Genomic DNA, 15,980 nt, shown 5'->3' with positions numbered 1-15,980 from the left:
GTAATCCTGTCAAAACATGGCGAATTGCTTTCAGTCTGTGAGTAACAGTGTGTCTCTACTCCTTTCACCTCAAAAGTTTATTCCTGAAAGAGTTATTAAAGTTGTAAAGTTTACATTGTCACATCTTCATTCTGTTCCCCATAGGCCAAATGTTATATTGTGCAACCTTTCTTTCTCAGAAGACTCTGAGATGTCCTCCCTGCCAAAATGACCCTCAAGAGTATTTCTAATATTATCCTTGAGCATCTTGTCTGTCCTGCAATCAATCTAATGGTCCATAGTTACTTAAGTCTGCCATTATCAAACCTATTCAAAATTGGAACATTACATTAACAGTTTTTTCAATTAGGGAGCAGGTTCCTGACTCGTGGCTTTTAAAGATCTGGGCAAAGTATATAACACACATCCATTTTAATTGTTTTCTGCCAGTCAGATGTATTTTAATAATTCTTCCTTTTAAGAAGGCAACCTCATCTAATTTATTCAATGTTGTACTGTTTAATGTTGTAAGTTGAGCATTATCTTTGTGTAAAAGCTGATGTCAAATGCTGGGTTGCGTATCCCTGTCATATCCAATCCTTTCCAATCTACCTCTGATAATCTTACAATGGATCTTTGACTTTTAAAATAGTGAAAAAGACTTTTCTCATTACCAGAATTGTCATTAACAGCTTTTGCACCTACTTGTATATGGTAGATGTGTTTGTTTCCATTAGTATTATCCACTGAGAAAATATTATTTGTCATATTGGTCTTTACAATGTAAAACAGATATCAATGTCATATGTTTCTCAACATTAACAGATAGTGATTCTTAGATTGTTGATCAGTGAGATTGATGCAACATCAACTTCATTTTGGCTTGTTGTAACTGGGTGGGTGGTCTTTTTAGTAATAAATTGTTGAGTTATAGATAAATCTTGATGTTATTGTCTATGTGCTGAAATTTTGAACAGTTAAAAAAAACCCTAGTAAGTATTACAAATGCTATGACAGACAACTTTGTTTCCGTAGCTGTGTGGTTTATCTTTAATTGCTATGCTTTAATAGTGTCCTTGATAAGCATGTTTCTGTAAGGCAGGGAGGAAGTGGATGAGTGAGGGAGCTGTGGTTTGCTAAGGAAGTTGAATCTCTTGTCAAGAGGACCAAGGAGGCTTCTGTTAGGATGAAACTTTAACTCTCAAGTGCCCTAACTGAGCATTCAAGCTAGCCAGAAACAATCAAAAGAGAGGGCTAAGAAGAGCCAGGAGTGGACATGAGAAGTCATTGGCAGATAGGATCAAGGAAACACCTACATTTTCTATCAGTATATCAGGAATAAAAGAATGATGAGAGTAAGATTAAGGCCGATCAAGGATAGTAGTGGGAATTTGCCATGGAGTCTGAGGAGGTAGGAGAAGCGCTAAATGAATATTTCTCATCTGTATTCACACTGGAAAAAGACAATATTGTCGAGGAGAATACTGACTAGATGGAATTGAGGTTCACAGGGAAGAAGTGTTAGTAATTCTGTAAAGCGTGAAAATGGATAAGTCCCCGAGGCCGGATGGGATTTATCCTCGGATTCTCTGGGAAGCCAGAGGAGATTTCAGAGCCTTTGGCTTTGATCTTTGTCTTCATTGTCTACAGGAATAATGCCAGAAGACTGGAGGATAGCAAATGTTGTTTTCTTGTTCAAGGAGGGGAGTAGAGACAGCCCTGGTAATTATAGACCAGTGAGCTTTACTTCGGTCTGGGTAAAGTGTTGAAAAAGGTTATAAGAGAGGATTTGTCATTACTGAGAGAGGAATAAATTAGGGACAGTCACTGTTTTATGAAGGGTAGGTCATGCCTCACAAATCTTATTGAGTTCTTTGAAATGATGACCAAACAGGTGGATGAGGGTAAAGTGGTTGATGTGGTGCATATGGCTTTCAGTAAGCTGTTTGATAAGGTTCCCCACGGTAGGCTATTACACAAAATATGGAGGCATGGGATTGAGGGTGATTCTTGCGGTTTGGATCAGAATTTGGCTAGCTGAAAAATGACAGGGTGGTGGGTTGGTGAGAAATGTTCATTCTGGAGTTCAGTTACTAGTGGTGTACCGCATGGATCTGTTTTGGGTCCACTAATGTTTGTCATTTTTATAAAAGGCCTGGATGAGGGTGTAGAAGGATGGTTTAGTAAACTGTGGATGACACTAAGGCCGGTGGAGTTGTGGACAGTACCGAAGGATGTTGCAGGTTACAGAGAGACGTAAATAAGCTGCAGAGCTGGGCTGAGAGGTGGCAAATGAAGTTTAATGTGGAAAAGTGTCAGATGATTCACTTTGGAAGGAGCAACTGGAATAAAGAGTACTGGGCTAATGGTAAGATTTTTGGCAGCGTAGATGAGCAGAGAGATCTGTGTTTATTTACATAGATCCCTGAAAGTTGCCACCCATGTTGTTAGGTGTGTTAACTTTTATTGGTAGAGGGATTGAGTTTTGGAGCCATGAGGTCATGTTGCAGCTGTCAAAAAAAACTCTGGTGCAGCCGCAATACTCTTGGTCACTGCATTATAGGAAGGATGTGGAAGCTTTGGAAAGGGTTCAGAGGAAATTTACCAGGATGTTACCAGGTGTGGAGGGAAGGCCTTATGAGGAAAGGCTGAGGGCCTTGAGGCTGTTTTTGTTGGACAGAAGAAGGTTGAAAGGGGACTGAATTGAGACATATCAGATTATCAGAGGGTTAGAGAGGGTGGATAGTGAGAGCCTTTTTCCTCAGTTGGCGATGGCGAGGAGGGGGGCATAGCTTTAAATTGAGGGGTGATAGATATAGGACAGATGTCAGAGGTAGTTTTTTTACTCAGTAGTAGTGGTGTGGAATGCCCTGCCTGCAAATGTAGTAGACTTGCCAACTTTAAGGGCATTTAAATGTTCATTCCATAAACATGGATGAAAATGGAATAGTGGAGGATAGATAGGCTTCGTGTAGGTTCCACAGATCGGCACAATATTGAGGGCCACAGGGTCTGTACTGCGCTGTAACATTCTATCTTTATTGTAGTAATAAATCTGCTTATGTTGCAGGTGTTGCACACAAGGCCTTTGAAAATGACATTGATGCCTTATTGAATTTGAGAGAATTTTTTAATTTTATACCTCTGAATAATAGAGATCCTGCTCCTATTAGAGAATGCCAGGATCCATGGTAAGTAAAAGAATCCAGTTTCACATGCTGTTATGTTCTTTGATATCAGGTTATGGAAGATTTAGTATTGTGTATTGGTTTATCAGTGATTTTGCAGCATTTAATTAGAACAATTCCCCCACCCAATCCTCTGACACCCAAATATGAATTACAGTTCATTTCTGATGGAGAATCTGCAAAATACCCTTTGAGTAGAAGCCTGTTTAAAACTGATACAGTACATTGATCAGTTACACAGTTACAGTAGAAATATATCCTTTTGACAAACTTGGCAAATGTTGCCATCCACACAACTCTTATGATTTCCATATAGTATCTGTACATAGTGTATGCACATCCCATACTATTTCAATGAAGATTGAAGCTGTCACATTTCTAGGTGTCACTTTAAAAAGGAGGTCCTCCAGTGTAGAAATATCTGGATTACTTCCAATGTTATGAGATGGCGAGGGTAGGAATAGGAGGATAGAGCAAATGCATGCTTGGCTGAGCAGCTGGTGCAGGGGAGAAGGGTTCAGATTTTTGGATCATTGGAGTCTCTTTCGGGGTAGAATTGACCTGTACAAGGAGGGTGGATTGCACCTGAATTAAAAGGGGGTCTAATACAGTGGCAGAGAGATTTGCTAGAGCTGCGTGGGAGGATTTAAACTGGTGGTGGTAGTTTAGGAGGGTGGTGGAGGAGGAGGAAGAAGGGCAGGGAGCTAGAGATCAACCTGCGACTGGTACAATTGGGAAAAGGAGCAAGTCAAACAGTCAGGGCAGCTATGAACAAAGCAGAGAACAAGGTAGGACTGATAAATTAAACTGCATTTATTTCAACACAAGAGGCCGAACAGGGAGGCACATGAACTCAGGACATGGGACTGGGATATCATAGCAATTATAGAGACTTGGCTCAGGGATGGACAGGACTGGCTGCTTAATGTTCCAGGATACAAATGCTATAGGAATGACAGAAAAGAGGGCAAGAGAGGAGGGAGTGCGGCCTCTCTGATAAGGGGTAGTGTTACAGCTGTACTAAGGGAAGATATTCCTGGGAGTACATCCAAGGAAATTATTTGGGTGGAACTGAGAAATAAGAAAGGGATGATCACCTTATTGGTATTGTATTATAGACCACTCAATAGTCAGTGGAAAATTGAGAAACAAATTTGTAAGGTGATTTGTTATCTGTAAGAATGATAGGATGGTAATGGTAGAGAATTTTAACTTTGCAAACATAGATTCCTCTCTATCTAAACCCTTAATACTATAGCAGTCCAATCTAAGTGTGTACAAGAGAATTTTCTAATTTAATATGTGGATGCACCTACTAGAGTGCAAAACCTGACCGAATCTTGAAAAATAAGGCAGGGCAGGTGACTGGGGTGTCTGTGGGGAAGCAGTTTGGGGCCAGCGACCATAATTCTATTACTTTTAAAATAGTGATGGAAAAGGATAGACAGGATCTAAAAGTTAAAGTTCTAAATTGGAGTAAGGCCAATTTTGATGGTATTAGGTAAGAACTTTCAAAAGTTGATTTTATATTTTATAATATAATCTATATAACTCATTAATTACACAATAGTTGTCATGTTTTATATAAAACTGGAAGATGGAGCTGGTTGTCTAATTTCACTCCCCCTGACTTTTTGCCAGGGATTTGCAAGCACCTTTTAGCTTCCTTTCTATTGCACTAACTGGGATCACTAACTCAGCCCACGGGAAATGTCGGGCCTGTGTAGATTAGAAGCAGAGCCAAACTAAATCTATTTCAATCTTTTATAATTTTTCCACATCTGACCGTGTAATCTACATTTTTTTTTATTTGCAATATACCAATAGTTTTGCTTTACTCCTAATCACATTTTCTTCTTCATTGTAGTGTTTGCGCATGCTTTCAGTTTAAATGCTGTCCAGTCCTAATAATGCTGCAAATTAATCTTTATACACAAACAACATACTTTTAAAGAAATGTTAATAATTTGGAAACTATTCAAGATCTACACCTATTCTTTTGAAAAGGCAGTTTGCTAAATATCACTTGAACTGATGTTTTTAATACTGAGAGTCAGAGTCACAGAAGTGTACAGCACAGAAACAGACCTTTTGGTCTAACTTGTCCATGCCGATGATATATTCCAACCCAATCTAGTCTCACCTGCCAGTACCTGGCCCATATCCTTCCAAACCCTTTCTATTCATATACCCATCCAAATGCCTTTTAAATATTGCAATTGTACCAGCCTCCACCACTTCCTCTGGCAGCTCATTCCATACACGTTCCACCCTCTGCCTGAAAAAGTTGCCCCTTAGGTCTCTTTTATATCTTTTCCCTCTCACCCTAAACCTATGCCCTTTAGTACTTGACTCCCCCCACCCCAGGGAAAAGACTTTGTCTATTTATTCCTATCCATGCCCCTCATAATTTTATAAACTTCTATAAGGTCACCCTTCAGACTCCAACGCTCCAGGGAAAACAGCCCCAGTCTATTCAACCTCTCCCTATAGCTCAAATCCTCCAACCCTGGCAACATTCTTGTAAATCTTTTCTGAACCCTTTCAAGCTTCACAACATCTTTCCAATAGGAAGGAGACCAGAATTACACACAATATTCCAACAGTGGCCTAACCAATGTCCTGTACAGCTGCAACATGACCTCCCAACTCCTGTACTCTATACTCTGAGCAATATAGACAGCATACCAAACACTGCCTTCACTATCCTATCTACCCGTGATTCTATTTTCAAGAATCTGAACTCAGACGTCTCTTTGTTCAGCAACATTCCCTAGGACCTTACCATTAAGCATACAAGTCCTGCTAAGATTTGCTTTCCCAAAATGCAGCTCCTCGCATTTATCTAAATTAAACTCCATCTGCCACTTCTCAGCCCATTGCCCATCAGATCTAGATCCCGTTGTAATGTGAGGTAACCTTCTTCGCTGTCCATTACATCTCCAATTTTGGTGTCATCTGCAAACTCACTAGCTATTACCTCTTATGCCTACACCCAAATCATTTATATAAATGACGAAAAGTAGTGGAGCCACCACTGATCCTTGTGGCACTCCACTGGTCACAGGCCTCCAGTCTGAAAAACAACCCTCCACCACCACCCTCTGTCTTCTACCTTTGAGCCAGTTCTGTATCCAAATGGCTAGTTCTCCCTGTATTCCATGAGATCTAACCTCGCTAACCAGTATCCTGTGGGGAACCTTGTTGAATGCTTTACTGAAGTCCATATAGGTCACAACTGTCACTCTGCCCTAATCAATCCTCTTTGTTACTTCTTCAAAAAACACAATCAAGTTTGTGAGACATGATCTTCCACGCACAAAGCCATATTGACTACCCCTAATCAGTCCTTGCCTTTCCAAATAAATGTACATCCTGTCCCTCAGGATTCCCTCCAACAACTTGCTCACCACCGACGTCAGGCTCACTGGTCTACAATTCCCTGGCTTGTCTTTACCACCCTTCTTAAACAGTGGCACCATGTTAGCCAACCTCCTGTCTTCCGGCACCTCACCTGTGACTATCAATGGTACAAATATCTCAGTAAGAGGCTCAGCAATCCCCTCCCTAGCTTCCAACAGAGTTCTAGAGTACACCTAATCAGGTCCTGGGGACTTATTCAGCTTTGTGTTTCAAGACATCCAGCACTTCGTCCTCTGTAATATGGACATTTTTCAATATGTCACCATCTATTTTTCCTACATTCTATATCTTCCATGTCCTTTTCCACAGTAAATACTGATGCAAAATACTTGTTTAGTATCTTCTCCCATCTCCTGCGGCTCCACACAAAGGCCGCCTTGCTGATCTTTGAGGGGCCCTATTCTGTCCCTAGTTACCATTTTGTCCTTAACATATTTATGAAAACCCTTTGAATTCTCCTTAACGCTATTTTGTTGCTGACAGTGGAATTAGTGTCTTGAGTATTATCTCTTCATTTGTTATTCATTTTATATTCATTTATTATGTGTTCTGAAATAGATCTGTCTAGAACTTAGAGTTTAGTGTTTCAGCATTTTGACATATTGAAAATATTGTAATTAAGTTCACAGCTTTTGAGGAACTGATTTGGTTCATGGTGAAAGGTTGCCCTCTAGTGTTTACTGGGAAAAATATTCTTTGGTGTCTGATGTTTGGGAACAATGGCATCTAGTGGCCATTGAGTTATAAACATTTACCAGGTTGTGGCTGAATTTTTTGTTAACATTTATTAACAAATAATTATTTTTGTAACCTTTAGGTTCTATTGATAAAAGAAATAGAATTTTTTTGGAAATTTTACTGTTCATAACAGCTCTTGCATTTTTAAAGGTGATGTTGGAGGAAACTTTAGATATGTGTCATACAGGTTTACAAGTATAGTATTACCTCTGCCGTCAACTGTCAACTTATGGAACAAATTAGGCTTCATCAGTAGAGGCAGAGTACAAGAGAAAGGAAGTTATGATGAACACTGATTAGACCTCAGCTGGAGTATTGTCTAAAGTCTGGGTGACATACTATAGGAAGGATGTGAAAGCAAAGAGAGCAGAAGAGGTTTTTGGGAATTGTTTCAGGGATGAGACATTTCTGTTATGAGGAACAGTTAGAAGTTGCAATTATTTTGCTCGCAGCAGAGTTTTTCAAAATTGAGGGGCCTGAGCATATTGGATAGGGAGAAACTGTTCTTAAGTAGATCAAGAACCAGAGGGCACAATTTTAGTGTTTTGCAAAAGAAGCAAAATACACAGGTGAGAAAATACACAGTCACTAATGAGGGTACGGAATGCAGTACATGGGATCATACTGGAGGCAAGTTCAGTTGAGGCATTCAAGAGGGTATTGGGTAATTATTTAAATAGAAACAGTGTGCATTCTTACAGGGGAAAAGCAGGAGATTAACACTGTATCTGCTCCAGCTTGCTGAGCATTTAATATAATGGGCTAAAGGGCTCCCTTCTGCTCCCTGACAATACTGTGATTGTTTACCTTAGTAAATACATTCGGATTTAAAGCTTGTTGCAGTGTTGGCCCAAAAATATCACTGGATAAAACATCCATTAGCCACCATGTTACTGAGGTGATATAAGGGCTGATGACCAAAAGCTTAGCCAAAAAGTTTTGTTTTTAAGGAGTATCTTAAAGGAAGAAAGAGAAGTGGGACATCTAAAGCTTACAATGAAGACAGCTTAGAAGCTGTGGCTACTGATAGTGGAGAGATTAAAATTGGGGATTCTGGGAAGGCCAGAGTTTCTTGTGAGCTGATGTTTCAGTAGTTTGTGGAGGAGAGGTGTCATGGAGGGATTTGAAAATCAGGATGAGGATTTAAAAATGTAGGTGTTGTTTGACTGGGATCCAGTGTTGATCAGCAAGCTTTATGCAAGTAAGGTCATTCAAACTACAGCTACCCATGTCCATAAGTTTGTAAGTCAGGAAACCAACCAGAATTATGTTGGAATAATACAACACATTGCTGAGAGTAACGAAAGATGACAAGTTTGAGGTGGAAATGGATGGTTTTATTTATTACACAGGTTGAGCTGTTATGTAAAACCTTTGACTGGAGTTTGAATTTGAGAGAAATAGACAATCTTTTATAAAAATAACTCTTCCTACTCTGTAGTGAATTTAACCTTGTCTGATGGGTTTTGTCCATGCTTTCTTTCTTTGGTCTAGTTTCAACGGTATTAGGACTGTCTCTTATGGGCATACATTTGGGAGCAGGGTTAGTTGCTTGATGCTGAGACCTCTGACACTTTCTCAGGAGCAAGTCCTGCTCTAGAGAACTGCTGACCAATAAAATAACTGGCAGCTAATGGGATAACCATCACCTTTCTAAAAATAAGTTTGCACATCCCCATAGCCTGTTTTATTCCCATTACTGAAAACATGGAAGGACAATGACAAATGCTAAGGAATTACCGCTATTTTTGATTCTGTTAGATTCCCTAAGAGATACAGCAGCTTTCTCTGAATTCCTTGACGCCCTCTGACAGGCTTGCCTCGAGACTGTCATGCTGCGTGCAGTGAACCCATTTTTTGCTATGCACTCTCTTGTCGAACATTGTTCAGTTCACTTGCTGGACGTTAACTTTGGTAATTATCTTGCTGTCCAACTTGTACTCCTGCTGACCTTGTGAACTCAGCAAGTGAATGAGTTATTACCACCCTTCAACATTCCTTCCTCCAGAATGTCTTTCCACTTGTGAACAAGTCCCTTACCATACATGAATTTAATGTGGGAAATTCCTACAACATTGTGCCTTTAACAGAAACACTGCTGAGGGCTGATGACACTTTTCTCCTCAATGAAGCCTCCACATCTGGTTATATTTTTGCCCACTTGCTCTGCCATGATTGTCAGTGTGTGTGTGATACTTATAATCAGGTCACACCATGGCCTGACCCCTTCTTCACCCACGTTACCTGTCTTTCAAAATCATTATTCTGCATTGTCCTTCTGAGGATGTTTTTATGCTTTCCCCCTCAGCCTCTGCACTGAACAACTTCTCATCATGTATCCTGTCCTTTGAGCTCACTGCCCTCTTCTACCTAAAAGCTCTCCCAACATTGCTATTATTATTGTAATAAGCACGGTTAAAACCATTTTGATCACTTCCTTGTATCAATCATTCACTATCCGTTGTCCCCTTCAATCACCTCTCTTCATCCCTGTTGGAAGCTATCCACAAATCACTTAAAACTGCATTTTCAAAAAGTCACTTGCTGTCCATTAGCCAGAACATTCTGGAACAACTGGTTTACTCTATCACCCCCTCGTTCCATCTTTAATGACCTAGTCCCCAGTAAAACCATTATGCTCTAGTTGTTTTTCTTGGTCCAGCTCTCCCTTCCAATCCATTAAAGCCACATCGACTTTTATGGATATGGCGGACAATTATTGAGGTATTGAATCTGGCTGGTCCACAAAGTCATCCTCATGGAACGAATTCATCTCAACATACCTTGATACTGTCCTGTCCTGTTCCGCTCCTCTCTTTCCACTCCCTCTCCCCCTCCCCCCCCCCCCCCCCCCCCCCCGCCCTCAGCCCACCACAGGAACTCCCCACATACTCTGCCTCCTCCAAGACTTTTGTTTCCCCAGCTTCCAGTGCCTCATCTTCACCATGAAACATTCGGTCCCTATACACCTTCGTCGGCCATGACGAGGACCTCCAAGCCCTCCAATTCTTCCTCTCCTGGCGTCCCCATCAGTACTCCTCCACTGACGCTCATTAGTTTGGCTGAACTGGTCCTCATCTTCAATAATTTCTCCTTGGGATCCTCGGACCTCCTCTAGCTGAAAGGGGTAGCCATGAGCACAAACTATGCCTGTCAATTTGTTGGTTACGTGGAACAGGTCATCTTCTACAGTTACACTGGTACATTCCCCACTTTTTTCTTCCGGTACATTGATGACTGTATCGGCACCACTTCATGCTCCCACAAGGAGGTTAAACGGTTCATCAACTTCACCAACATATTCAACACGACTTAAAGTTCACCCAGACCATTTGAGATACCTCCCTCCCTGTCCTGGACCTCTCCATCATCAATGGTGACTGACTCAACACAGACATCTTCTACAAACCCACCAGCTCTCACAGGTTACGTGGACTACATCTCCCCCCTTATTCTCAAACCACTCCACAGCTCCCCCGCCCCCCCAAAGAGTACCAGTTCCACCACCGAACACACCAGATGGCTCCCTTCTTCAAATACTGCAATTTCCCCTCCCATGTGGTTGATGATGCCCTCAGGCGCATCTCCTCCACTTCCTGCATCTCTAGCCCCACCCTTCCAATCGCAACAAGGACAGACCCGTCCTGGTACTCATCTTCCATCCAATAAACCTCTATATATCCTCCACCATTTCTGCCACTAACGAACAGATCTCCCCACCCCTATCTGCTTTCTGTAAAGACCGTTCCCTCCGTGGTTACCTTCGTCAGGATTCAGACTTAAGCCCGAAATGTCAATTCTCATCCTTGGACACTGCCTGACCTGCTGTGCTGTTCCAGCACCCCACACTCGACTCTGATCTCCAGCATCTGCAGTCCTCACTTTCTCCTGACTGTAAGACAGGTTTGATAGTGTGCTGTGTAATGAGATAATCAGAAAGGTGAATCATTGAGGCATAAGTAGTTAATATTTTACAACATAGATAAATGGTTGAGTTTTTTTACGAAAATAAAATTTCTACTTTTGTCCTTTTGCTCATATAGTGACCGGCTGGTACCCAGTCTGGATACAGTGGTTCCAATGGAATCCACAAAAGCATATGATATGTTGGAAATCGTCAGTGCGGTAAGATGTTTGATTTCAATTTCTCAGTACTCCATAAAACAACATTAATGCTCAAAAATCAGCACAGTTATTTGCTGGAGAGATCACATTTTGTCAGATAGCTTCCATACTGAGAGAGAGGGGTGTTCCCAGTTATTAGAACTTATACCCATTAGATAATTGTGGTACCTCAGATGAATAACTTAATTCTGAAATCTTTCAAATCTGGTTTTGCAGCGGTGCACTTCATAAAACAGGAGTTGGCTTTATTTACAGTGGAGAGTGGACCTTTGAGCCCCTTGAGCCGGTTATGTGTTTTGTGGACGTGGCTGATCTGCATTCAAATTGATCAACTTACCATGTTTTTGAAAACACTAATTTTTTCCTAATAATTATGAAAAATTAAGGTAGTCTTACTGAGGGACTTTTTCTCCACTGGTGTCAATGTCAGTTGTACTTCCTGACATCATTGCTGAACAAACGCAAAATACTGTGGTGCTGGAGAAACTCTGAAGGTTTACCAGCATCCATGGAGATAGAAACAGAGGTAATGTTTGAGTTCAGTATGACTTCTGAATCGTAAAATCTATCAAAGCATTTCTTGCAACAAAGAGACACATTGGCAGTAGTTTATGCCATCAACAACATGCACTGAAGTAATTTTCCTTCCTCAACAGCACTTTCTAAATCTATGATTACTGTCTCCAAGACAAACACCATTCTGATTTAGAACTACACCGTTATTCTATCACTGTCAGAAGTAACAAAGAAGATTGCTGTGGGCAGAGCAGTAGATGTGATCTACATGGACTTCAGTAAGGCATTCGACAAGGTTCCCCATGGGAGACTGGTTAGCAAGGTTAGATCTTATGGAATACAGGGAGAACTAGCCATTTGGATACAGAACTGGCTCAAAGGTAAAAGACAAAGGGTGGTGGTGGTGGAGGGTTGTTAATGGTAAGGTCCTAGGGAGTGTTGCTGAACAAAGAGACCTTGGAGTGCAGGTTCATAGCTCCTTGAAAGTGGAGTCGCAGGTAGATAGGATAGTGAAGAAGGCATTTGGTATGCTTTCCTTTATTGGTCAGAGTATTGAGTACAGGAGTTGGGAGGTCATGTTGCGGCTGAACTGGACATTGGTTAGGCCACTGTTGGAATATTGCATGCAATTGTGGTCTCCATCCTATTGGAAAGATGTTGTGAAACTTGAAAAGGTTCAGAAAAGATTTACATGGATGTTGCCAGGGTTGGAGGATCTGAGCTACAGGGACAGGCTGAACAGGCTGGGGCTGTTTTCCCTGGAGCGTTGGAGGCTGAGGGGTGACCTTATAGTGGTTTACAAAATTATGAGGGGCACGGATAGGATAGATAGGCTAAATCTTTTCCCTGGGGTTGGGGAGTCCAGAACTAGAGGGCATAGGTTTAGGGTGAGGGGAAAAAGATATAAAAGAGTCCTAAGGGGCAACTTTTTCATGCAGAGGGTGGTACATGTATGGAATGAGCTGCCAGAGGATGTGGTGGAGGCTGGTACAAATGCAACATTTAAGAGGCATTTGGATGGGTATATGAATAGGAAGGGTTTGGAGGGATTTGGGCTGGGTGCTGGCAGGTGGGACTAGATTGGGTTGGGATATCTGGTCGGCATGGACGGGTTGGACCGAAGGGTCTGTTTCCATGCTGTACATCTCTATGACTCTATAACTACCTCTGCAACACAGAGGGGTGTACCTACACAGATGAACTGCAGCAATTTAATAAAGTGTCTCTCTACTAACTTCACAAGCCTTTTTAAAAATTAACCATAAATGCTGATGCTCCAAGAACATATGTTTAAATATTCTTCATTCCTGTTAAGTACTTCAGTTAGATTAACCCTTTAATCTTTTGTATTCAAGGGAATATAATTGTATTATAATCAACATATCCCCATCATTTAACCTGTGCAGATGTGCAATGTATTGTAAATAAGATTGATGAGCTACAGGCTTAAGTAGCTGTTTGGGATTATGAAAGAGGGGAGGGATGGACATTTAATATTTGTAGCAGTAATGTATTTTGTATGTGTATAGGACGATTAAAGGAAGGGTTGACATTGGATGTGTTGATCAGAAACAAAGTAGTAAAAGAGCATTGTGTATTACAGATTCAAAAACTCACTTTGGTTGTAAGTTATATTGTACCATTGGCCACCAAATAGTATAACAGAATCACATCATTATTATGGTCTATCGTGCTTAAATTGGCTTAACTTCTAGGAGAACAGTTCTAAGTTCTGTCTCTCATCTACCTTCATAACTGAAGTTTTTCACCTTGGAACCGTTCTTGGCAATGTCTTCTGTACTCTTTCCAATGTGCTCACATCCTTCCTGAAGTGTGATTCCTACACCTGTACACAAGCTGAGGTCTGTACAAGGTCTCTCCTAAACAAGAGACAAAAATAGAAATTGCTGGAAAAGCTTGGTAGCTCTGGCAGTATCTGTGGAGAGAAATTAGTTAATGTTTCAGGCCGAGTGACCCTTCCTCAGCTGGCCTGGTCTTATACAAATTCCTACTCTTGTTCTCTATTTCCCTGTTAATAACACCTAGGATGTTGTATGCTTTATTAGCTGCTCTCTCCACTTGTCCTACCATCTTTAATGACTTATGCACATATACACCCGCTATCTTCTAAAGATCCTTTAGAATGTCTCCATTTTGTTTCTGTCAAAATGTATTACCTCGTACTTCTCTGTATCGAATTTCATCTGCTCCCTATCTGCCCACTCCATCAACTTGTCATTGTTCTTTTAAAGTACTGAATTGTCCTCCTTGCAGTTTACAATGCTTCCAAGTTTTGTATTGTCTGCCCATTTTAAAACTCTTCCTTCTACTTCAAAGTCTGATAATAGTTTGGTAGTGCAGAACTTGAGTATTGCTGAAAAAAGGTGTGTCAAAGCATTTCATCATGTATACTCATCGGAACGTTTCACAAAAATGTTGGTTCAAGGCAAAAACAACATTTATATCATATTAAGAGACGAGCAGCTGTGGAAGGGTTGCTACAAAATCCAAGAGATCTGCCTTGACTGCATCTGCTATTGTATGTGGTCTAGATGGTGTTTAATCATACTTGTCTGCGACCATATTTATCACTATGTTAATGCTGAATATTGGAGTGAAAGTTGTCTATATACACTAAAGAATGTCTCAGTTTTCTTGCACTGTGTAGTAAAGTTCATTTTCTTTGTTCAAAGTTGTTGAATCTCATGGCTTTACTATTTTAGTGAGTGCCCTGGAACTGTCATTTCTTCAAGTTTAAATAAAAATAAAAAGTTACTGATCCTTAACCAGATCACATATTTGATCTCATTAGGATCACAGTGAAAGGAAAGGTGGGGCCATAAAAGTGATGTTATGGAGGCAGAGGATATAACTGAAGTACGAAGTGAGTACTTTGTATCGGTCTTTTTTTGAGCAGACTATTCTGGCAATGTTCCGGTAAATAGGGAAATTGAGTTCAATATTTAAAAAATTGGTGCAAGTATTTTAGACTCAGTTTGACAGGGTGAAATATAAATTGAGTGAAAGAAGTAAGGATGTTATTTGTAGAGGTTCTGGTCATAATCTTTCAATCGTCATTGGACATGAGAATGGAGACAGAGGCTTGGAGGATTGCAATATTACAGCTCAGTTCAAATAAAGTCAAAAGAACTAAATTTAACAACCACATGCCTACAAGAGCAGGATGATATCCAGGCTCTGGTTGACAGATGGTAAGTAACATTCACACCACACAAATGCCATACAATGAATATCTCTAACAAGAGAAAATCTACCCAATACCTCTTGACATTCAGTGGCATTACTATTGCTGAATCTCCAACTATCAACGTCCTAGGGGTTATCATTTACCACAAACTGACGAGGACTAGCCATATAAACACTTTGGTTACAAAAGCAAGTCAGAAGCTAGGAATCCTGCAGCAAGTATCCCCCCTCCTGACTCCCCAGAATCTGTCAACTTGCTGCATAATGCAAGACAGAAGTGTGATGAAATACTTTCCACTTGTCTGAATGATTGTAGCTCCAACAGTACTCTCTAAACCTGACACCATACAAAACAAAGCAGCCCGCTTGATTGACAGTCTATCTATTAGCTTGAACATTCACTCCATCCAAAACCAACACTCAATTTCAGGAGTGTATCTACAAGATGCACTGAAGAGATTTACCCAAGATTCTGAGACAGCATCTTCCAAACTCATGACCACTACCATCTATAGGGACAAGGACAACAAATACACGGGAACGTCACCATCTGAAAGTTTTTCTCCAAGCCACGCCCCAGTGTATTGCTGTAGCTTCAGTGTTGCTGGGTCGCAATCTTGGGACTCCCTTTCTTACGGCATCAAATGGACTTCAGGGGTTCAAGAAGGCAGCTAACCATTACCGTCTCAAAGGCAACAAGGGTTGTGCAATAAATGCTGGTCTAGTCTGTGACATCCACATTCCATAAATAAATAAGGTTAGTAATATAAGAAAGCTTTGCAGTAACAATGTGAAAGAAAAAGA

The 15,980-nt window shown here is 40.8% G+C and overlaps 1 protein-coding gene across 1 annotated transcript in view; it reads left to right on the top strand.

The window, feature by feature from the left end:
* pccb (propionyl-CoA carboxylase subunit beta) overlaps nt 1-15,980 on the top strand; it is a 57,695-nt gene that overhangs the window by 30,259 nt on the left and 11,456 nt on the right. Inside the window, exons 8-9 of the mRNA XM_072572890.1 lie at nt 3,050-3,170; nt 11,372-11,453. Coding sequence (XP_072428991.1) covers nt 3,050-3,170; nt 11,372-11,453 — 203 coding nt within the window. The remainder of the gene's footprint in view (nt 1-3,049; nt 3,171-11,371; nt 11,454-15,980) is intronic.

Source organism: Chiloscyllium punctatum, chromosome 6 (assembly GCF_047496795.1).
Source record: "Chiloscyllium punctatum isolate Juve2018m chromosome 6, sChiPun1.3, whole genome shotgun sequence".
Classification (NCBI taxonomy): Eukaryota; Metazoa; Chordata; class Chondrichthyes; order Orectolobiformes; family Hemiscylliidae; genus Chiloscyllium; species Chiloscyllium punctatum.
Note: the sequence above shows the minus strand (reverse complement) of the source record. Positions and strands in the feature narration are given on the sequence as shown.